This window comes from Panthera leo, chromosome F3 (genome assembly GCF_018350215.1).
Source record: "Panthera leo isolate Ple1 chromosome F3, P.leo_Ple1_pat1.1, whole genome shotgun sequence".
NCBI classification, from domain to species: Eukaryota; Metazoa; Chordata; class Mammalia; order Carnivora; family Felidae; genus Panthera; species Panthera leo.
This window is the reverse complement of record NC_056696.1, coordinates 53,368,052-53,390,872: the sequence shown is the minus strand read 5'-3', so window position 1 is coordinate 53,390,872 and position 22,821 is coordinate 53,368,052. Positions and strand designations below refer to the sequence as shown.

The 22,821-nt window shown below is 44.7% G+C and overlaps 1 protein-coding gene across 1 annotated transcript in view; it reads left to right on the top strand.

Annotated features, from left to right (window-relative positions):
• USH2A (usherin) overlaps positions 1-22,462 on the top strand; it is a 743,753-nt gene extending 721,291 nt beyond the window's left edge. The window contains exons 69-73 of the mRNA XM_042925179.1: positions 7,437-7,613; positions 8,934-9,017; positions 13,599-13,843; positions 19,939-20,160; positions 22,202-22,462. Coding sequence (XP_042781113.1) covers positions 7,437-7,613; positions 8,934-9,017; positions 13,599-13,843; positions 19,939-20,160; positions 22,202-22,291 — 818 coding nt within the window. The 3' untranslated portion in view covers positions 22,292-22,462. The remainder of the gene's footprint in view (positions 1-7,436; positions 7,614-8,933; positions 9,018-13,598; positions 13,844-19,938; positions 20,161-22,201) is intronic.
• Positions 22,463-22,821: the final 359 nt, after the last annotated feature.

Sequence of the window (22,821 nt, the reverse complement as noted above, 5' to 3'; positions counted from 1 at the left end):
GTTTTCATGTAGTGGTGGGGTGAAAACCAATTTAGAGGAAATCAAACAAGGATGAACATAGACAAACGCTGGAAATTTGGGATGATATTTATTTGTTTGTCTGTTTTTTAGTTTGCCACTCCTTTTCTTTTCAAGTTACGTGGCATAATCCAGAAGGCATTTCCGGAAAGCATTGAGATACGGAAAGCACCATCAAGAAAAGCAGAAGGGCAATTCACTAGTTAATTGGGGCCTCCTTACATTTCTGTAAAATAATTCCTTTTCGGAATTTATAAGGCGTATATGTCTACTGTTTAAAAATGACAAAAATGAAAACAAGGTGCCTGGCTGGCTCAGTCAGAAGAGCAGGCGACTTCTGATCTCAGGGGTCATGAGTTTGAGCACCATGTTAGGTGTAGAGATTCCCTAAATAAATAAACATTTAAAAAATGAAAAAATACCAAAAGTATTGAGAATAAAATAAGTACTTATAGTTAGAGCCTGCTGCATCATTTGCAGGGCTCAGTGGAAAGAAAAGGTATGGTGCCCCTTGTTCAAAAGTCGGTAAAAAGTACCAATCTTCGAATGTCTGGTTTTCTTCAAATTAAATTTTGACACATGGAATTTACTACATCAAGAATGTAAATATTTTAAGTCTTTGGATACTTACTGCAAGTTGGATTTCCAGCCACACTGTGTCAAATTATAATCTCATCTTCAGTATATGGCATTGGCATTTTTTAAAGTAAGGGTTATATATTCATGAAAGGCCAATGCCTCCTACAAAGAACTTAATGTGTCTAAACAACAACACGGGAGATGTGAGCAACAGGTCACTCTTAGAGAGAACTTGCTTGTTCGTGGCATTGTTGAGGGATTTTACAAATAGTCTTCAGCACAAGACGATGAAGGAAGTGCTGTTATCTAAATTTACGGAAGACAGAACTGAAGCAGGACTGTGGACCGTGCATTACAATTCCAAGATGCCGTTCACATAGACCGGAATCTGAACTGAGGCTCTGGGAGCTGTACAATGAGGTGGCCCCAAAGTAAGGCCAGAGCTGAAGTCACCTGCCGGTTTCCACATCTAGAAAGTAGAGGTATTCCTCTGAATTCATCATCACCCCGCTCAGCTGAGTACCACTATGTTACCCTGGTCTGTCATGAAGATTTCAGACCTTCTCCTCCCTCCCCAAACCTCCCACTTCCTCCCACCCTCCCCCACTGCACACCCCTCCTGTCCTCACCCACCTCTCCCTGTGTGCTCTACAGAACTCCCTGCTTCCACACTCACCAGGAAAAGAGAGGTCACCGGTCAGTAATTTGCTCCCTTCCCACCCACCTGCAATCGGCTTCATTTCTGTCTGCAACAAGGAAGGATGGTCCTTCTCCCCGAAATAATCCCACCTCCTGTGCTTTGAATCCCACCCCCTTCCCTGCTGACCACCGGCCTCCTCTCTGCAATCTTCAGTGCACCCTGGATAGAGTCACACTTTTTTCCAGTGCCTGAGTGGTTCAGTCGGTTGAACATCCGACCCTTGATTTCGGCCCAGGTCATGATCTCATGGCCATGAGTTTGAGCCCCGCGTTGGGCTCCAAGCTGAGCCTGCTCGGGAGTCTCTTTCCCTATCTTTCTGCCCCTATCCCGCACACGCTCACTCTCCCTCAAAATAATAAAAAAAATAATAAACATTAGAGTCACAGTTGATTCTCTCCCTCATTTCCCCTCCCACACTCCTCCCTTCATAGTAAAACTTGTCTGAAGGATGCTCTCCGAGGGCTTTGCCCATTTTCCTTCTTCCCACTTACCCTTTAAAGTTCTCCAGAGTGATTTTCACCTCGTCACTTTGTGAAAATCTCTTCCTAGGTTTGCCCTTGACCTCCACAGTGATCATCTAGGGGATATTTTTTAGCAGCAGTCACTCTTACTGACTTCCGAGGAACATTCAAGGCAGTGGGACCCTCAGTCCCTTTTTAAAAAGCAGTCCCCCTGGGGCGCCTGAGTGGCTCAGTTAAGCCTCTGACTTGGTTTCTGCTCAGGTCATGATCTAGGAGTTCATGGGTTGAGCCCCATGTCAGGCTCTGTGATGACAATGTGGAGCCTGCTTTGGATTCTCTGTCTCCCTCTCTCTCTGCCCCTCCACTACTCTCTCTCTCTCTCTCTCTCTCCCAAAAAATAAATAAACATTAAAAAAAAAAACAGTCCCCCTAGTTTCCATGAGTTTCTCCTGTCCTCCTTCCTGCCTCTGTGGCTGTTCAGTGTCAGTCAGTCTGTTGGTTGATCTTACACCAACCAGGTCCCTTCCAATCTCAGTCTTAAACTTTCCTCTCTACCCTTTCCCTCCTCAGGAAGTGAGTTCATCTTCTCCCAGGCTTCAGCTCTGAAGGCCAACTCCCAAAAGGCCACCTGCTCCCCGAGTCCTTTGCTTTGAAACCCAGCCCCCCACACACCCACACCCCGCTTCCTCACCTCTGCCCAAATGCGACAGCCCCAGACACAGCTGGCATCTTTCCTGTAATCTGCTTCCCGTTCAGGCCTCACTTTCTCTACGTTACTCCAGCCCTGGGCCGCAGGTCTGAACACCCAACGTGTGTTGCTCTATGAGTGAGTGAACGCACCCAAACTTCTCGCGTTTATTGTTGCTGCCACACCATCTGCATTCTTTGTCACTTGCACCATAATCCAAAGTGCAATGATTCTCAGTAATGTCTACTGTGTAACCATAATCGTGGCATGGGGGTACAAGAACATCTGGCTCCAGGGGTCCCAAACAGAGCACATCGGGCCACCAGCCACTGACACAGTCCGGAAGCAGAGAGTCGAGGGAGGGGGTGAAACAGGAAAGGGATTTATTTCAGTGAGGCCACCACGCATTGGAAGCCTGTCTCCAAAGTGCTGAAAACACTTCCAGGCTCATGTAAGGAAAATGTGGGACAAAGGTTGGTGGGGACATGCAGGTGGCAGTACAGGTCAGGTCGACCATTGTCTTGGGGTCAGTCAAGCGAGGTCTTGCCGGCTCCGGGGGTCCTTATTGCTGGAGGGGATGGTTTGGTTCTTACCACAGGGTGCTTTGCCTCGCCTTTTGCCTGAGTTGAGAGATAAGCTGGGAAGAATTTAATCAATTAGAAAGTACAGACTGAAGTCAAAATGGAGGTAGTTGAAGTCCTCTTTCCTAGTGTGCACCCTCCTTCATCTTTCTGCCTGTTCCTCTCACTATCTGCCCTTCTCAAACCCAAAAGGAACCGTGAGAAATACTTATGCCCGACGTGAAGACACAGTAAAAGGAATTCTGGTCTACTAATAAAAAATGCTACTCTGGGGGCATCTGGGTGGCTCAGTTGGTTGAGCGTCCGACTTCGGCTCAGGTCATGATCTCACAGTTCGTGGGTTCGAGCCCCGTGTCCGGCTCTCTGCTGACAGCTCAGGGCCTGGAGCTGCTTCAGATTCTGTGTCTCCCTCTGTCTCTGACCCTCCTCCATTCATGCTGTCTCTCTCTGTCTCAAAAATAAATAAACATTAAAAAAATTAAAACAAAACGCTACTCTGTACAAGGAGAGAGACGAAACATAGTCACCACCCTTCAGAAGCGGTTCCCCTTCATAATATATCCATAAGCCCATTGTGTGTGTGTGTGTGTGTGTGTGTGTGTGTGTGTTTACTGGCCAGAAGGCCTGGCCAAAACAGCTCTGTGAGGTTTGCAGTTTTGTTAACCAATTCTCTTTTTAGTCATCGAGCTTAGTTTTGCCAGATTTTTTTTCCTTAGGCTCAAAAAAAAAAAAAAAAAAACCCACAGTGAACAGATATAAGATTTCCTTGCTGTCTTGGGGCTCCTGGGGCGCTCAGTTGGTTAAGGTCATGATTCTTGATTTCGGGTCAGGTCATGATTTTTTTTTTTTTTTAGTTTGTGCCCCACATCAGACTCTGTGCTGATAGCACACAGCAGCCTGCTTGAGATTCTCTGTCTCTCTCTGCCCCTCCCCTGCTTGCTCTCTCTCTCACACACACAATAAACATTAAAAAAAAAAAAAAAAAAAGGTTTCCTTGTTTTCTCTTCTTCCTTTACATAGAAGAAGTGACTCCAAATTGGAGTAGCACCAAGGGAAGAAAGGGCTCACTCAATCCACTTTACTGGATCCACAGACATGGAAAAATACAATAAATGGCTATCATATAAGTTTTTTTTTTTAAGTTTATTTATTTTGAGAGAGAGACAGAGAGCAGGGGAGGGGCAGAGTGAGAGGGAGAGAGAGAGAATACCAAACAAACTCCGCACCAGCAGCATTGAGCCTAATGTGGGGCTCGAACTCACAAACCGTGAGATCATGACCTGAGCTGAAACCAAGAGTCAGGTGCTCAACAGGCTGAGCCAGCCAGGCGCCTCTATCACATGGGTTTTCAAATACCATTCATGCTACTTTTAAGAGAAAAAACATGGATCAGAAATACAAATCATAAAGTACTTTGAAAGTAGTGTTTGTAATTTTATAGTAACGTGGGTCTGGAGAGGTGTTAGCAATGCATTCAGCCCCCTCTGCCTTAACTACACCTTCAGGGCAAGAACAAAGTGAGGCATAGTTTAACTGCTGGGCTTCTTGAGAGAAAATGTCTGATTGGAAGTGCTTGCCAACTTCCGTGGTGTAAATACTCCCACCGTGGCTAATTTCGATTTTCCAAGGAACACAGAGCTGGCAAGAGGTGACTAGTGGTGCCCTCCTCTGCAATATTTCCACCCTCCAGACATAATAGACATAAACCACCTCAAGAGCATAGATAATAATACAATGTAGCAAAATCACGAAGGATTTATGAACGTTGAGTGTTTATTAACTTAGTTTTAGTATCATTTATTTTAGCTTACATAATATATTTTAATAATGGTTGGGTTTAATAATCAGCTCACAAAATTCCTAAATATGTATCAGTCAGGATGAGCCAGGATGATTCAGTGCACCCATAAACTGAATTAGTAAACTGTGCTCCTTTGAATAGATGTGTATTGATTGTAACAAAACAACATGGGCTTTATGGTTAGCAGGTCTGGGTTCAGACCCTCGGCCTCTTACAAGCCACTGAGGTTAAGCAAGTAATTTGGCTTCTCTGAACCTCAGTTTCCTGACCTGAAAAATTAAGAACTCTTACAAGATTGAAGACTAAATGAGATAAAACATATCAAGTGCAGGGGGCATAGTAACTGTTCCCATTTCCTGTCTCCAAATTCATTATTCTTGGTTATTTTGATTGTTCAATCACTCTTTCCTCAGAGCTCCTATCTTTCTATTTTTATACTATTTACAAACCTTGTCTTTATCTGTGCTGTTATGATGGAGGGAAGATGTGGAAATCTTTTGAATTAAGTGGCAGAGGGAACCCACAGACAGATACAACAGTATATTCCATTGTGAAGTTTGTATTGGAAAAACATATTAAAAGAGGGTTTGAGGGGCGCCTGGGTGGCTCAGTTGGTTAAGCGGCCGACTTCAGCTCAGGTCATGATCTCACGCTCCGTGAGTTCGAGCCCCGCGTCGGGCTCTGTGCTGACAGCCCGGAGCCTGGAGCCTGTTTCAGATTCTGTGTCTCCCTCCCCCTGACCCTCCCCCGTTCATGCTCTCTCTCTGTCTCAAAAATAAATAAACGTTAAAAAAAAATTTTTTTTTAAATAAAAGAGGGTTTGAGGGGCACCTGGGTGGCTCAGTTGGTTGAGCATCCAACTCTTGATTTCTGCTTAGGTCTGGATCTCAAGGTCCATGGGATCGAGCTCTGCAGCGGGCCCTGCACTAACAGCGTGGAGCCTGCTCGGGAATTTCTTTTTCCCTGACTCTCTGCCCCTCTGTCTATCCTGTGTGTGTTTGTGTGTTTGCGTGTGTGCATGCATGCTCTCTCCTTCAAAAACAGATAAACTTAAAAAAATAAATAAATAAATAAAATAAAAGAGGTTTTGATAGCTATGGTTTTGGTATTTGCAGAAATACTTTCTTATGGCTTTATGAAAAGGTCTTGCTTTGAAAGATAAGAATCAAAGTTGTCTTTGTGGTTAAATCTTATGATCACAAAGGTATAATTATTCCTTATTTTGTTATATTTCCTAACATCAGCAACAGATGGGTTTAATTTCTAAAGAAAAAAAGGATATCCAATTTATTTCCACCACTCACTTTTTTCTTTTCTTAAAAGCCAATTTAGTATATGGATGGATCTTAATGCTGTTACAAATGTATTGATTATTTTGGAGAAAACGAGATCTCATGAAATAAATCTCTTCTGACTTGACAAGATGATATGGTAACCCTTCATTTGTTTCTGCAAAAATTATTCATTTAAAAGATGAGCCTCAGTTAAGGATTGTTTTTCCTTCGTTTTAGTAAGGAGCTGAAAAATGAAAAAAGAACATGCCTGTAAAATGCACACCAAGTTGCTTCTATATCTGATATAATACTTAGGAGACTTGAACTTGATTATATACTAATGTACTATGCTATTGATTGATTAGTCAGGCCAATGAATTATTATACTCGAATTGCTATTTGCAAGGCTTTTTAACTATCTTAGAAAACAAACTAACGGTTCAAGAAAAAGCTTTAAAAATAAATGGGTGCCAAAAGGACATAATTCACCATCTAAGCAGTTTAGTTTGGAGAAAAAAAATATATTAACTTCATCTAGTCCTTGGGGCTTTGTAGCAATAAATATTGATTTGATATGAAAAATAGCAATCTACTGTAGTTAATAGTGTTAAGGATACTTCACCCGTTAAAAGAAGGAAAATGCAACAAAATATGAGCTCCAGGCTTATGTTGGTAAGCACAACTATTGTATGTTAATAGTTTTATTTCATAAAACACTGCTTTTCATTGATTTTTTTTTGGGGGGGGGAAGCAGGTGCAACGTTGCTGAGAAAGCATCTCATACATGTTCCCATTGGTTTTCTTTTCACCCCCAATGCCAGGTTTTTTTTTAACACAGAGGAAAATATGAAGGGTTTCAGCAATGCCAATTTTGGGGGGAGGTGTTATACTTAAATATATATATATATATATATATATATATATATATATATATATGTATATATACAGGCCAGCTCAGTCAGTAGAGTGTGTGACTCTTGATCTTGGGGTTGTAAGTTTGAGCCCCACATCGGGTATAGAGATTACTTGAAAAAATAAAATTAAAAAAAAAGATACACACACACTCTGAGACAACCATTTTTAATTTTTTTTTTAAGTTTGTTTATTTCAGAAAGAGAAAGAGAGAAGGAGCTCAGAAGGGGCAGAGAGAAAAGGAAAAAGAATCCCAAGCAGGTCTGCACTGTCAGCACAGAGCCCAATGCAGGAATCGAACTCATGAACCATGAGATCATGGCCTGGGCTGAAGCCAAAAGTCAGCTGCTTAACCAACTGAGCCACCCAGGGGCCAAGCCCTGAGGTTACCATTTTTAGAATATACAACTTTCTCCCAACAGTGCCCCAGTACCGAGTGCCGTTTTTGGTGGACAGCAATTTGTCTATGGTGCGTGTAGACTGGAGTGGCTCCTTCCTTCTGAATGGCCCGCTGAAGGAGTTCGTGGTGACCGATGGAGGCCAGCGTGTATACAGTGGCTTCGACACCACCCTCTACATACCAAGGACGGCAGACAAAAGTTAGTTTCTGACTCCTATTTCGTAGGGTGTCAGGAACTCCGCTTCCCGGCTCTATGAGATATTCGGTCTGAAATGTGACCAGCAGATGCTACTCATTAAAATGTCCTGGTGGAAGTGGCCACTTCTTGAGGAAATGTTGCGGCTCCCAGAAAATAAGATTCCCCTTCCCGTTTTCTGCATGAGCGCCATTATGTGCCTTTGTGTGATGGCCCCACAAAGGGACAAGACTGCAGGACAGGCTGTGTCCACAAGACAAATGGCACCCACGGGTAGTCTGGGTTTCCTGAAATAATACACTTGCAGGGACTTCAGAGATTTTTCTTGATACATCCAAATAGAGACAGACCAGGCAATGACCATCTCCAACTCTTAGTCCTTGATTGAGGGCTTTCCTCAACCAACCTTGGTATCCATTCCTCAAACTACAACACTTTTCCTTCGAAAACTGAACTGTTTCTCCCTGTTTAATTACATGTTCTTCTCCTGTTTGATTTTTAAACTGAAATGAGAAAAAGCTTTACAGGGTACTATTTTCTAATGATCAATATGACCACAGGACCAATAGATGTAAAGCCATTTTAAGCACTCTGGATTTCTGCAACGAATTCATCAGTGGCCTTTTTGGTTCTTTAAATTTCCTTGAAAATGCTACTTACGTTGGTTAAAAGGTGCAGATACACAATGAGATCCAGGATTGCATTTAGAGTATGTGAAACTTATCCAAAGCATTTTTACAATCCAGCTCTACATTCTCCTGGTCACAGTTCTTGGTTACCTAGGCAGCCGTTGTGATAAGCAGATGAGATGACCCATGGTCGGGAGATCTGGGTTCTACTCCTGGGCAGGCCTCTACCGAACCACCTGTGTGGCCCTGTAAGAGTTGCTTCTCTCAGGTTCCTGGCTACTGAGAGAAGTATTTAGACCATTCAATTTCCTGAACTCTCCTGTTTAGAAAGAAACTTGGGATCACATAGTGCAAAGTGCACCTGTAAGTTTTACCAGAACAGGTTTAGACCAATATGAAGTATAAGATACACTGTAGTCTCCTTTACTCTTCCGATCATTCTTTTTCTTTGCTATATAACCTCTAAGCTTCTTCTTCAGTTCTGTTACTTATAAATGTATACTATTATTACGCTAATTATAGCTATTTTCTTGGTAATTTGAAAATTAGAAATAAGTGTGTATATAAGATAAAACCTCACAACTTGCGCTGGAAACCTGTTCTCAGATTTCCCGTGCTATGATATATTGCTCTTCTAAAAGTCTGCCCACTATTTGTAGGTGTTGAATGACCGAGTCTTGTATCTTTTTTCTAGCCTTCTTTCTCCAGGTCATCTGCACTACAGATGAAGGAAGTGTTAAGTCACCCGTGGTCCAATATGATACCTCCACCGGATTTGGTAAACGTTTAACTCATATTATACTTAGTATAGAACCTATTCATTTTGGGAAAGAAACAATCATATGTTTGTTTCTTGTATCCTTGTACTAATATGTTCATAGACTGCATGGAAGGAACTGTTCCACGACAATTTAAGTTCTCATGTAAATTATTTTGGCAAAGAGTTAGGGTATATAGTACTCTTTTAAAAAAAATTTTTAATGTTTATTTTTGAGAGAGAGAGAGAGCAGAGAGAGAGGGAGAGCCTGACATGGGGCTTGAACTCACAAACCATGAGATCATGACCTGCATGAAAGTCAGACACCCAATAGACTGAGCCACCCAGATGCCCCAGGTATACAGTCATCTTAAATACCAAGTCAGGGGTGCCTGGGTGTCTCGGTTAAGCGTCCAACTTCAGGTCAGGTCATGATTTCATGGTTTGTGAGTTTGAGCCTTGCATCTGGCTCTGTGCTGACAGCTCAGAGCCTAGAGTCTGCTTCGGATTCTGTGTCTCCCTCTCTCTCTGCCCCTCCCCAGATCATGTCTCTCTCTCTTAAAAATAAACATTAAAACATTTAAAAAATATACCAAGTCATTGAATTGTAGACACAGAGATATGACTAAATTCTCTCCTAGTCACAAATGCTCTCTCAATAAAGAGCTATATGACTTTGTTAAAAAAAAAAAAAGTGATTTATAGAGGACGTCAGAAAAAAGAGATCAGAGGAAGAGAAAATACTCTAATGCCAATTTGTGTTGATCATAGTGATAATATTGCAGATTCAGAGCCTAAAATGGTGAATTTGAGAGATTTTTCTCTTGCATTCTCTGTAAAAGATGATGATTGATTGCCATTACCAAGTAATTTAGCTGAAGAGATGAAATTGTAATTTTTATGGAGCATCTTTTAAATTGACTTCTACCCACAATCTTTGAATCTAACACATGCAATACTTTATAATTTCAAAGGGCGAGTTAGAGAAATGCCAGATTTTTTTTCCATTTGAACAGAATTGGGACTGATACCCTATTTTAAATTCCAGTAACTAATGTTATATCAAATTGGTATGCATGCGTAGGTTTTTTTTAAATACAAAGGTCCAAAAATTCTGAAACACAGGTAAATATATATATTGTTATCAAGGATAATTTCAACTGCTAAAAAAAAAACAAAAAACAAAAACAAATAGGATTCTCTATTTCCAGACTTCATGTGTCTGGATGCCATGTGAAATTTTTTACAACACCTAACGGTCCCTTCCACAAAGTTCATCTCATTTCATGCCATAGCAGCCGTGGGATAGACCTCATTCGGTATTCTTTTAGCAACTCTAATGTGTCCACAAGTGAAGTGCACCACTGGAGTCCTAAGGGACACCAGAACTCACCCAAGAACACCCCGCAAGCTCCCAGCTGAGAATCTGAACGTGGTTTTTCTGTTGACTCCTGGCCCCATCCTTTCTCTTTAGCAGTGGTTCTCAAATGTAAGTGTGCGCTCGGATCGTCTCAGTGTGCTTGCTTATTATATAGTTTCCCAGGCCCCCAGCAGAGATTCAGAGTCAGTAGGGCTCAGGAGTCTGCTCTTTCAACAAGCCCTGCCCATAACATTGTGTGTCAACTGCCATCAGATTTGAAAAATTAAAAACTAAATAAAAATAGGGGCGCCTGCGTGGCTCAGTCGGTTGAGCGTCTGACTTCGGCTCAGGTCACGATATCGCAGCTCGTGAGTTAGAGCCCCGCGTCGGGCTCTGTGCTGACAGCTGGCAGCCAGGAGCTTGCTTCAAATTCTGTGTCTCCCTCTCTCTGCCCCTCCCCTGCTTGCACTCTGGCTCTCCCCCTCTGAAAAATAAACACTAAAAAAAATTTTTTAATAGATATAAACAAGCCCCACCCAATGATTCTGATGTAAGGCATTAGGATCACAAGTTGAATAAAAACCACATAACCTAGATTGACCCACCTCTAAATCCAGCCAGTCTGGTCTCCTAGGTCAGTGGGAAGTATCCTTCCACGGGAGGAATGACCTCTGACGCTAGTTCTGGTTTGGGATTTTCTTTGAAGTTCAGGCTCAGCCTCTGGAGTCCCCTATCCCAACCTTGAAGCTCCCACTTGGGTGGCGTCCCTTAAAATTAAAGGGACTTTGAAAAGAAAAAAAGAGAAGGGATAAAGATACATGGTCCTGATTTTACCTGATTGTAAGCTCTCCACAAACAGGGGAAACCTGTATTTGGTTCCTGAATACAAAGTGAGGTTTCCACTGATGAGAGAAGGAACACTGAAGACCTGAGAAGATGTGGAAAATTCCAAGATGTATTGTCCACCTAATTTCCATAGTCAGTTTTAATTTTATGATGTAACTTTTAAAATGTTCCTGTTCCCTTGCCTGAGGCAGCCTTGAAGCATGAAAGTCTCCCAATCCTCATTTCCGTCCTCCTGATCTGAGAGCTGTTTTCTTTTTGAGACTTCCCTCAGGCAGGCTGCCCTACCTTCCCTGGTGTCCTCCCAAGCAAGGGGTCCACCGGGCCCATCAGATCGGTTTCTGGAGTTACAACCCTGTGCCACCCAGAGGAAATTCAACCCTTCCAGTGAATAACCAAGGTTGTTTGGGGGTGGGGGGGGGGGGGGGGATGGGTTTGTTTTCTTCGTCCAAATAACACACCTGGATTCCTAATTAGAGGTATTCCTGCCTGCCGGAACTTGGCAGAGCTTTGACCCCAACCCTTCATTTTAGAGATGGGGAAGCTGAGGCGCAGAGAGGCAGAGCGAGGTTTTTAACCTCAGAGCTATGAGAAGTCGAGTCAGGGTTAGCAAAGTAGGGTTGCTCCTCTTACGGAGCTTGAAATGTAGTCTTAGTCACCTTCTCGCCCTCTCTTAAACCCTCCTACTCCAATTCTGAAGCCCCCTCTCCACTCCCTTCCACTGAAAATGTGGGTTTTAAGTGTCCCACAGGCCCAGCCAGTCCTTGGGGTTGTGGAAAGGGGGAGTTTGTCCAAGGAGTAAAGACGCACTCGTGACTGTGTCCGTTGGCATGCCCTCCTCCTGGCTGCAGGCCTTTGCTTTGGAAGAGCAGCTCCCTGGCTCCCAGCTGCACACCAGCCTGCACGTCTGCAGCCCGGCCCCGGAGCCCAGCTCCAGGGTTCGCTGCTTGGGCTACATCAAATTGAACACAACCAGAGGACGTGTTGGAAACAAAGAATTGTGTTGTTGTTGTTACAAGAAAGGAGACAGGGAGATCGCTCTGTCTCCCCAGGGGGTTAGTGCAGGAAGCGTTTACTGAGTATATTAAGGGGTGGGGACAGGGAGCTTACAGAGGCATTTTTGGTTCAATTGAACGTGCCTACCATGTCAACATGCCAGGGCAAATACGGTGCGTTCAAAAAATGGCAGAAAACACCCACAGGAGGAGCTCTTGGTATTATAATGAGCTAAAGATAACTTCGAGAAGACTCCGGGGGCTTCTGGCCTAGGTCCTCATCCAGTCCTGCTCAAAGCTGCTCACGTCAAGGGCTGTCAGCACCTAGAGAGGGGCTCTCCGGCAAAACACCCAGTTGGCTGTTTCCTGGGCCGGGGCTGTTCGTTCTGCAAAACAAAACACATTTCTTCCCCGCTTTCGTCCCTCTCCTCCTCCTTTCTGCCCACCGTGTTCGGCCCTTTGGAGAGGGGCTCTGACACCCACCGCCGCTCCGTGGGTTTGACTTCGCCGCTTCACGCTGCCCTGCAGCGTCCCCCATGAGCCCTTCTCTTGTCTGGCCCGGCTCATCCCAGCTTCCCCCACACCCCCAGACTTGATAGTCGTGGGACTCCCCAGCCCTCGTCCTGTAAGGCACAGGGCCGATGAGTGCTCCGTAAATACGAGCTCCCGTGATTAGCCTCACGTGCAGGGCATCACACGCACTGGACTGTCCCCCGTACGCAGAAGTCAAGCGTGAGTGGTCCTATTGCCAAAGGACCTCTTCCCAGGGGAGGCTCTGAGGGCACTTGAGTGGCGACTCGCAGACCCTGACAAGGTCACAGAGAGGCCAGGGTGCCAGAAATATAAAGACAACAAGATAGCAAGCACAGGCTGTTTCCATCACAATAGAAAGTAGGATCTAATGTTTCAAATCCGGTTTGCACAGAACTTCTCAGGCACCGGGCTGTTGCATGAAGTGAGGGGACCCCGGATCTCCTCGGCACTGACTGTGTGTCCAGTAGGGTCTCTGCAGCAGTGGTCAGGCTGGCCCCTCACCAGAATCCGTCGCCCAGGAAAACACTTGGCTCTCAGGGCCCACGGCGGTGAAGCAGGCATTCCTCAAGGTTACTTGGTAACCCCTTTTAAAAGCCCCCTCCTCCTCCCCTTCCCCCTGTCTCTCCCAGGAAACTTGCAAAGGCAGCAGTGATTTCTAGCCTGAGGAGTGTCGGCGAGGTCTCCTGAGGGCCGTAAGCCTGCCCCTGAAGACGCACGGCACCGGTTCCCGGCCTGAACACAAGTACAAACCAGCACCATGAGACAAACTGCTTTAAACTCCTTTCCAATTTACTACCAAACGACAGGGCAAGGGATCACAAAATTGCCTTCTGAAATAACATCTCCCTTTTCTGCCCCTGGGTTTTGCAGGCCTGGTTCTGACAACTCCTGGAGAAAAGAGAGGATCGGGGAGGAAAAACACCGAGTTCTACAGCCAGTTATGGTTCATCGTGTTAATGGCAATGCTGGGCTTGGTCTTGTTGGCCATTTTTCTGTCTCTGATACTACAAAGAAAAATCCACAAAGAACCATATATCAGAGAGAGACCTCCCTTAGTACCTCTTCAGAAGAGAATGTCTCCACTGAGTGTCTATCCACCGGGGGAAACCCATGGGGTAGGTCTCTGAAGGCGGGCCCCATTTCCCTCTCCCTGGGCTTGTGCGTTTATGTAAAGGGAAATGTCTCCAGAGTCATAATAACAAGGGACTAGATGACAGTTATGTTTGACAAAATATGGGGACCACGGGAGGCCAATAGTGACCTTATTAAAAGAGGCCCCCAGAGCTTTCTTGTCCCTTCCTCCATGTGAGGACACAGCAAGAAGACCAGACCCCCACCTGTGAACCAGAAAGCAGGCACCTGACAGACACTCAATCTGCCAGCACCTTGATCTTGGACTTCCCAGCCTCCAGAACTTGAGAAATAATTTCTGTTGTTTAGAAGCCACCCAGTCTATGAGATTCTATTAAAGCAGCCCGAGTGGATGAAGACACCTGGGAAAGCTTCTTAAAATGCCATTGCCTGGGCCTTCTCCCAGAAAGTCTGATTTCATCACTTTTGGGTGGGGCCTGGGGATTGGTAATCTCCTTTTTTAACTCCAAAAGTGATTCTAAGGTGCAGCCAGGGATGAATATTTCTGTTCTAACGTTGTCAATCAGGGGATGGTGGAGAAGGGTGGTATGTTGAAATCAACGGGGGAATTTACAGATTATATAACTGTGCCACTTGTGGGGATTAGAAATAAACAGGGGGTCTAGGGAGAGAGTAAAGTGCTCGCAGTGCTCAGTTTGTCCCCTGGCTGTGACACTCTGGGCCACCGAGAATGGATGGCTCCTCAGAGCTCCCGACCACCCAGTCCCAAGATAGGAGGTCAGAGGTCTAGGGGGTGAGTCACACAAATGGTGGTGCAGGGAGATCGAGGCCCAGAGCACTCGCTGAAGGGGGAAACGTGACTGACTCTGAAGGTCCCCTCTGCGGTGTGGGGCTGTGTCTACTCGGAGGAGGAAAGACTGCAAGTTCTAACTCCCACCAGGCACCAGTCTTTTCTCCAAGCCATGTGTCCAAAGGGCTGCCTCTGCCTGAGAAATCACCTTCGCTGCAGTTTGCACAAAGGTTCCACATGAGCTAGTAGCCACCCTGTGCAGCTAAAACTGTGATTACCAGTTCCAGTGTGGGCGGAGTTTCCCACAGCAAGCAATTCTCTGACACCTGGTGGGTGTCCTACAATTCAACTCAGTTCTGACACTACCTACGGGGAGAGATGGCGTCAGAGGTATTTCATGAGGTAAGGGTTCAGTTCCACAGGACGGTCCCCTCTCCCCAGCTGCAGACACCGGGTCACAAGTCCAGGCTGTCACCCGGGGTTCTGACAGACCCTACGGGTCTGAGTAACGGGTTAGAGTTTCCAGTGACCCCTCCTGGGGTTCAGTTCATTTGCTAGCGCGGTTCACAGAACTCAGGGAAACATTTTGCTTATTGGATCGCCAGTTTATTATAAAAGGAGAGAACCCAGGAACAGGCAGATGGAAGAGATGGATAGGACAGAGTGTAATGGAGGCTTTATCACTTAGCTGCGCTTGGTCAACACTGGCCATTGGCTACTGATTCAACCTCCAGTCTCTCCCCTCCTTGGAGGTGGGGGGTGAGCTGAGGTTGAGCGGGGACCGAAATTTCCACACCCTTATCACAGGGTTGGTTCTACTGATAACCAGCCCCCAACTTTAGGTAGTTCCCTGGAAAATCACCTCATTAGCATGACAAAAGACACCTTTGTGGCTCTCATCTCTTAGGAAATTCCAAGGGTTTCAGTAGTCCTGTGCCAGAAATTGGGCTGAAGGCCAAATATATATTTATTATAAATCACAGTATCACAGCGGCACCAAATTATGCACAGAAGCCTGATCAAACTGCTTGAGTTCTAACACTTCAAACAATAGAGGAAAGTCAACCAAAGAGCATTGTGTTCCATCCAGATCTCTTCATTTGTGCAGGACACAGCCACGAACAGTGTCGAAGGCACTGACAAAGGTGTATCGTGATGCCCAAGTAGTGAAAATGGGGGGCACAGAGGGGGAGTCACCCCTCTGATGCCCATGGTTTGCGTGTGGGGTGGGGAGCAGCCAGGGGACAGTGACTTGGTGGTGGAGAAGTGGAGACAATGTCTCCCATGGCCTGGGCCTCAGCTCTCACCAACCACACCTCATCCCCCTCTCCTTGCTCTCCGGCCCTCCAGCCTCCTTCTTCCCCGAGCACATCAAGCTCCTCTGGCTGGGCCATCGCTCCTGCTCTCCTCTTGGGTGGCTCACACTCTCACTTCATTCAGGTCTCTGCAGAGATGTCACCTCCCCTCCGTGAGAGATAGAATTCCCTGGCTTCTTGTCCACTAGTCCTTTTCCAGACAGCCATCACATGACACGGTGGCAGACATGCTTGTCCGACTCCTCAAATAGAATGGAAGCTCCCCGAGGGCAAGGATTTTGTGGGCCGTTTACTGCTGCACCTCAACACCCAGAACAGTGCCTCGCATCAAATATTTGTGAAATGAATGAACATTGAGTGGCCAGTTCAAACCATCAGCCATTCGCTTATGTTCAGGGTATAGTCATGAGAAGATTCTCCCTGAAGAGCAGACACTCTGAAGTTTGCCCTTGTTGAAGAGTAACTTTCTCTCTCTGAGGAAGCCGTGTTCTTCTGTTTATTTTTTAATGGTTATTTATTTTGAGAGACACAGAGAGAGAGAGAGCATGAGCAGGGAAGGGGCAGAGAGAGAGACAGAGATACAAGAATCCGGAGCAGGCTCCAGGCTCTGAACTGTCAGCACAGAGCCTGACACAGGGCTCAAACTCACAAGCCATGAGATCATGACCTGAACCGAAGTCAGACACTTAAGTGACGGTGCCACCCAGGTGCCCCATGGAAACCATGTTCTTAGACAAAAGATGTTCCCCCACTTCTGGAATTCAGAAGTGCATGGAAAGGCCAAGAAGACCTGAGACATATCTAGCCTGGCAACATCAGCTAAATCAACCCTGGGGTATACAGAGTGCATGGAGAACGTGGGAGGAAATTTCCAGAGCTCTGAGGGTACATCTACTCTGTAACATGAAGTGTGCTTCCAGGAAAACCTACCGCATATCATTAGTGTCTGTAACTCGTTTCAGGGGTCAAGTCTCCTGTCTCTTGACCCATATCCTACAGGCAGGCATCAGTGTCTCATAATCCTTGCCGAGGAGGAATCGAGTTTTGCCCAGTTGGCTAACTGAGGGGTCAAGAAGCAATCACATCATTCCAAATGGAAGGTACTCTGGATGGCACCATTGCTCATGGTCCTCTCGAGTCTTGTCAAGCTTTGTTTTGTCAAAGTGAGGCCCGTGGACTATCAGTATCAGCATCACATAGGAGCAGGACCTGAACCTCGCAAGGAAGAAACCAAAGAATCTGCCATTCCAACCAGCACTCGGGAAGTTGGACACACAATACTCTGAGAATAGCCATAAACGAATTAAAAATGTAATACATATAATACAATTCCCGTAAGCAGTGGGTGCAGTCCTATAACCAAGAAAAACAGGTGGGACACATTGCATGATTGCACTTACGTGAGGTATCTAAAATAGTCCAATTCACGGAAGCAAAATAGAGTGACTGCCAGGCTGGGGGAGGAGGAAATGGGGAACCGCTAATTAGCAGGCAAAAAATGTCAGTGATGCAAGGTGAAGAAGTTCTGGAGATGCACTGTACAACATTGTACCTAATAACAATGCTGTATTGTCACCCAGTCTGTTAAGAGAGATCTCGTATTAGTGTACTTACCACAGTAAGAAACAAAACACAAAACACAAAAGAGGTAAGGGGTGCTGATTAGCCCTTACAGTTCCTGCCAAACCCAAGCCAAGCTGCTTCTGAGGCCAGATGTCCACTGGGACAGGCAGACAAAAGAGTGGAAACACCCTACTCTCATATACCCCTTACCGTCAGGGGAAAGCAGAGTGGCTCCCAACTGGTTACTTTTGCGAAGTGGCCAAGCGAGGTGTGAGGAGAGGCAGGGGTGGTGGGGACTGGCTGGCTGCTAGGGGCTCGGGGCTCCCACATTGGCTCTTCAGCATTGAGGGTATCAGTCACAGGGCCCAGAGGGTTAGCAGAAGTGGAATCTGGAGTGTCCCACAGCCCTGGGCAGTGTTCCCGGAACCCACTGTATCCTAAGTTAATCCTACCCGGGTAATAACCGGGTACTTGCAGGCCTCCTTCTGTTGCTTTTAAAAAACATTTTTGAACATAAGCTGGTGTCACGAAGTTGGGCACATAGAAGAATATTAGTGAAGGTTAACCACACTAAAGAGAGGATAATTTGCATTATTAGAACCAAATAAAGAGCCGGTGTTGTTATCTATGGGCCCCAGAATAAATGGGTAAGATTCTGAACAGGATCAAGCTGGAGTTACCTGCTCAGGGTCTCAGATCCACCTGTACACTTGGGTAGCTCGATGAGAGCTACCCCTGAAACACACACACACACACACACACACACACACACACACACACACGACAAGCTCCTATCCCGGGCACTCCTGTCCTCTGAATAGGTAAGAAACCTTTTGACACAAGACACATACTGGCAAAGGATGTTAGGCTCCAATCTGACTTCACAGAGGAGACGGGGACAGAGATACCAGGGAATGAGAGAGGCTTTTATGATTTGTTAACATTTTCAAGACCACATAGCATAAAGTATAGCTAAGTTTAAGTGCAGGTTTGACTTACAGTTTACTTACTTGCCTGAAGATCCTCTCATGCTCTGCAACCCTAAACAAATAACTCCAGTAGAACTCACTTGAAACACTAAGCCATTGCGTTCCACTCACCATGCAATTTTAATGGCAGAAAAGAAATACACACACACACACACACACACACACACACACCCTGAGATGCATCTCAGAATGATTATATGATTATGTCATTGTTGGAGAAACACAAAGAATTTGTTTGATGGTAATTTTGTTTGTTCTAAACGCTGACTGATGCCTCCCTCTCTGTTCTCAGTTTGACTCTGTGGCTGATATATCTGATGTGTCAAGCAATGTTACCCTAAAAAGTTACACCATGCACTTGGAGGTACCTCGTGTGCTGCGTGAATGCATGATCTTGTGCATGATGCGTTGACTACACACACAATGAAAAGCAGGAACATTTCATTGATTGGAACAGCTAAATCAAACCTCAGATGTTTAGAGCAGCTAGATTTTCTTATGGCACATTCTAGGTTCTAATCACATAGTGCCTTTGTGTTTCTGATGTTAATACCAGACCTGATTTATTAATTTTTTAAATCATATTTTTTTAATGTTTACTTACTTTTGAGAGAGTTATAGGGTGCAAGTGGGAAAGAGGCAGAGAGAAGAGACAGAATCCGAAGTAGGCTCCAGGCTCTGTCAGCACCGACTCAGACACTTAACCAAGTGAGCCACACAGGTGCCTGGTGACTTATTAATTACTAAATTTTTTTAATGTTTATTTTTTTAGAAAGAGAGAGTGGGGAGGGGCAGAGAGAAGGGGGACAGAGGATCCGAAGTGGGCTCTGCGCTGACTGCAGAGAGCCCAATGCAGGGCTCGACCTCACGAACCGTGAGAGCATGACCTGAGCCGAAGTTGGATGCCTAACTGACTGAGCCACCCGGGCGCCCCACAGACCTATTTTGATGGCTGAGTCTTATAACAAATAGAACAATATGAATGAGAAGAGAGGGTGGGGAGAGTCCATTTTCCTACACAAATCCAGGGATTTTAAAATATAATCCAACTGTGTTCACTTGGCAGCCATAAGAGACCATTGTTAACTTTGCTCTGGGAAGAGCGGTGATCTCAAGACACAGGCTCAGTGGTGACACTCACGAAGGGATTACTTTGTTAACCGAACCTCTATCTCCTTCACCTCACCACTTTGCAATGCAGCCCGCCCTTGTCTCCAGGACAAAAGCCAAAGCGTTAGCGCATACATTCTGTAGGTGCTAAGAACACTGATGTCTAATACGACTATTAGTTTATCATCTCACCCTTACCAAAAACCCAGGGTCCATGGTATTCCAGACAAGCTGTTCCGTAGGAGGAAATGGAATGTTCCCTTCATTGACGATGTGTGACACACATTTTCCGTCCCATTGCAAATCCATTTTCTTTAGACAGTAATCACCAACAGCAACTTTCTTTTCAGGGATTAGCTGATACCAAAATTCCCCGGTCTGGGACACCCATCAGTATCAGGAGCAACCGCAGCATATCCGTACTTCGGATCCCAAGTCAGAGCCAAATAAGCCAAACTTATTCCCAAGGCTCTCTCCACCGCAGTGTCAGCCAACTCATGGACTTTCAGGACAAGAAAGTCTTGATCGATGACTCATTGTGGGAAACCATCATGGGCCACAATAGTGGATTGGTGAGTGGGTTTCCTTATCCAGAGCCTTTGATCAACCTCCCGAAAGAACATTGGTAAATGGATGGCATGGAGCGTCCTGTCCTCATTGAATGCTGCCTCCCAGCACTTTGCATCTCTCCGACCATTTGCTCAAGTATTTTATAATGACCTACTTATTAGTGTTAACTAAAATTGTTTGATGAGCAGGGTAGAAACTTTGTCTCATTCTTTTTGCAAACATCAGATGCTCAAAAAAATGAATTCATCAAGTAGGTGGAGAGACAAACAGGCTATAGTCTATTACCTTGGGCAGAAGGCGACTGGGAACATTGGAACTGGTCTACAAGAGAAACAACCAAAAAAAAAAAAAGTGCATCACCTTTTTCCTTTGGGTTTATGGTTAGAGGAGAAAATCTTTCTTTCAATAGGCTCAATGGTTCTTTTCCAAGAAACTCAGAAAATCATGATAAATAAAGGTATTACTGTTTATGAACTTCATCTTTCATAATTTCAGTCCAGTGGATACAAATAACTGACTCTTGGAAAGTTAACCTCATTAATATCTAATATTTTGTATAAGTCCCTAGTGGCTGAAATGGCTAAAACCCTATAGTTTTTACCAACAATCAACCTTCTGCATTATGCCGACTACCTAGACAACTGCTGGAGAACTGTTCCTTTGGGGTAGTTAGCTAGGAAAGATCGCCAGCTAAGAACTCACCTGCTCTGCAGAGCAGACTGATTCACTTCCATGTCTTCCAACCGTCTATTTCTGCCTTTAGAGACTTCCTCTCATCTAAGTACTCAATTTTCCTTCGCTGAAAAGTTGAGGACTTCCATGAAGACTTTCTTAACTAATGGCAAGGAATAGGGCAAGTTTCCTGGTTCCAGGTTCTAATCACAATGAAAAATGCACAGTGTTGGCTTGTTCAGGACAATGATCTACAATGTGCATTTAAAATTGTGGGCCTGCTTGACATCGTTATGACTCTTGAATTCCATGATTCCATTCCAGATCTAAAGTTTCTAAATGGCAGGAATAATTACATCGGGCTGAAACCTAAAGAATTGTTAATTGATCATATCTGACATGGAAAAGGACAAGTTTATAGGGGACAACATAACATATAGAGGGCTAAGATGCATGTGTGCCCTTACCTAAGGATACATAGTGGTTTTTCGATGGAATTGGGATCTTAAAACCATCATTTGGTTACAGAAGCCCCATTCTTCACTCTTATGCTCTATTGCCAGTTTTGCTTGCTTTTGACAGTACTAGCAATAGACAATATGCAAAGCAATTTAATGAAAGTTTTCGAAGATGCAAAACCTGGAAAATAATCTGTTCGTTATAACCTTACAAACAATATTACTAGCCCTATTCAATAAATACAAAATACAGTAAGAGAGTGGGAAGCACAATAGCATGCATTCTGTCTCTTCTGCTTACAGTTTGAATCAAATCTTTTTTTTTAATGTTTGTTTATTTTTGAGAGAGAGAGAGAGAGAGAGCATGACCGAGAGAGGGGCAGAGAGAGAGGGAGTCACAGAATCTGAAGGAGGCTCCAGGTTCTGAGCACAGAGCCCGACGTGAGGCTCGAACTCACAAGCCATGAGATCGTGACCTGAGTTAAAGTCGGACGTTTAACCAACTGAGCCACCCAGATACCCCTGAACCAAATCTTAAGTATATAAATGTATATACATATGTGTGTGTGTGTGTGGATGTGTGTATAACATCCATGAATATAAATATAAAATAAAATATAATCTCCTCACTTGACAGATTAGGAAACTGAGGCTTAGAAAGTTAAAATACGGCACTTAACACTCAAATGACATTTTGGATTAGTCCGTAGTTCATGTGTACATGTGATCCTTTCAATTAGGTAAACTTAAGGCAGGACAATCTCAAACCATGCCTTAAGGATTTGAGCATAATACTAGCCTTTAACAAAATACTTACAGAGTACTTTTTATACTAAATTGATACCACTATCAATCAATGGCAAATACTACTGATAGCGAATGTCCTAACTCTGATGACTGGCTTATTTTTCAGTATGTGGATGAAGAGGACCTGATGAATGCCATCAAGGGTTTCAGCTCTGTGACTAAGGAACACACCACGTTCACCGACACCCACCTGTGAAGGATGGAAACTTGCAAGACATAAAGCTGAAAGGCGGGCCCCGTGCCCCGTCCCCGCCCCCGCTGGGTTATCACAGACAGACGCACCGTATATGCCAGAAAGAGTCATTGCTAGTTATTCTGTAATCCTTTAGGAAACCAAACAAAAACAAGGCTTGTTTTTGAAATTGTTCTTCTGTGATAGAGGTCTGTTTTTCAGGTGGTCTGAAATAAGGGGTACCACCGATATGAAAAAACTTACTTTGCTCTACTTACTTTGAGGAAGCTAAACGAGCCTGTGATTTTCACTTGGCCCAGACAGTGACTCCATTGGTTAAGTGGATAATCAGGGACAATTTCAAATCGGCCCACGGTGGTTACAAGTGAGAAACTAAGCAGTTCTTCTGAGAGGACGTCACTGCTGCTCCTTTCAATCCTTTATTCCCATGAAGTGACACGATCCTGGAAGAAACAGCAATTCTAATGATCACAGCTACAAAATAAAATCCCAGTTTCAGGCCAAGCTGAATCAGTTAGAGAAAAACAGACTGC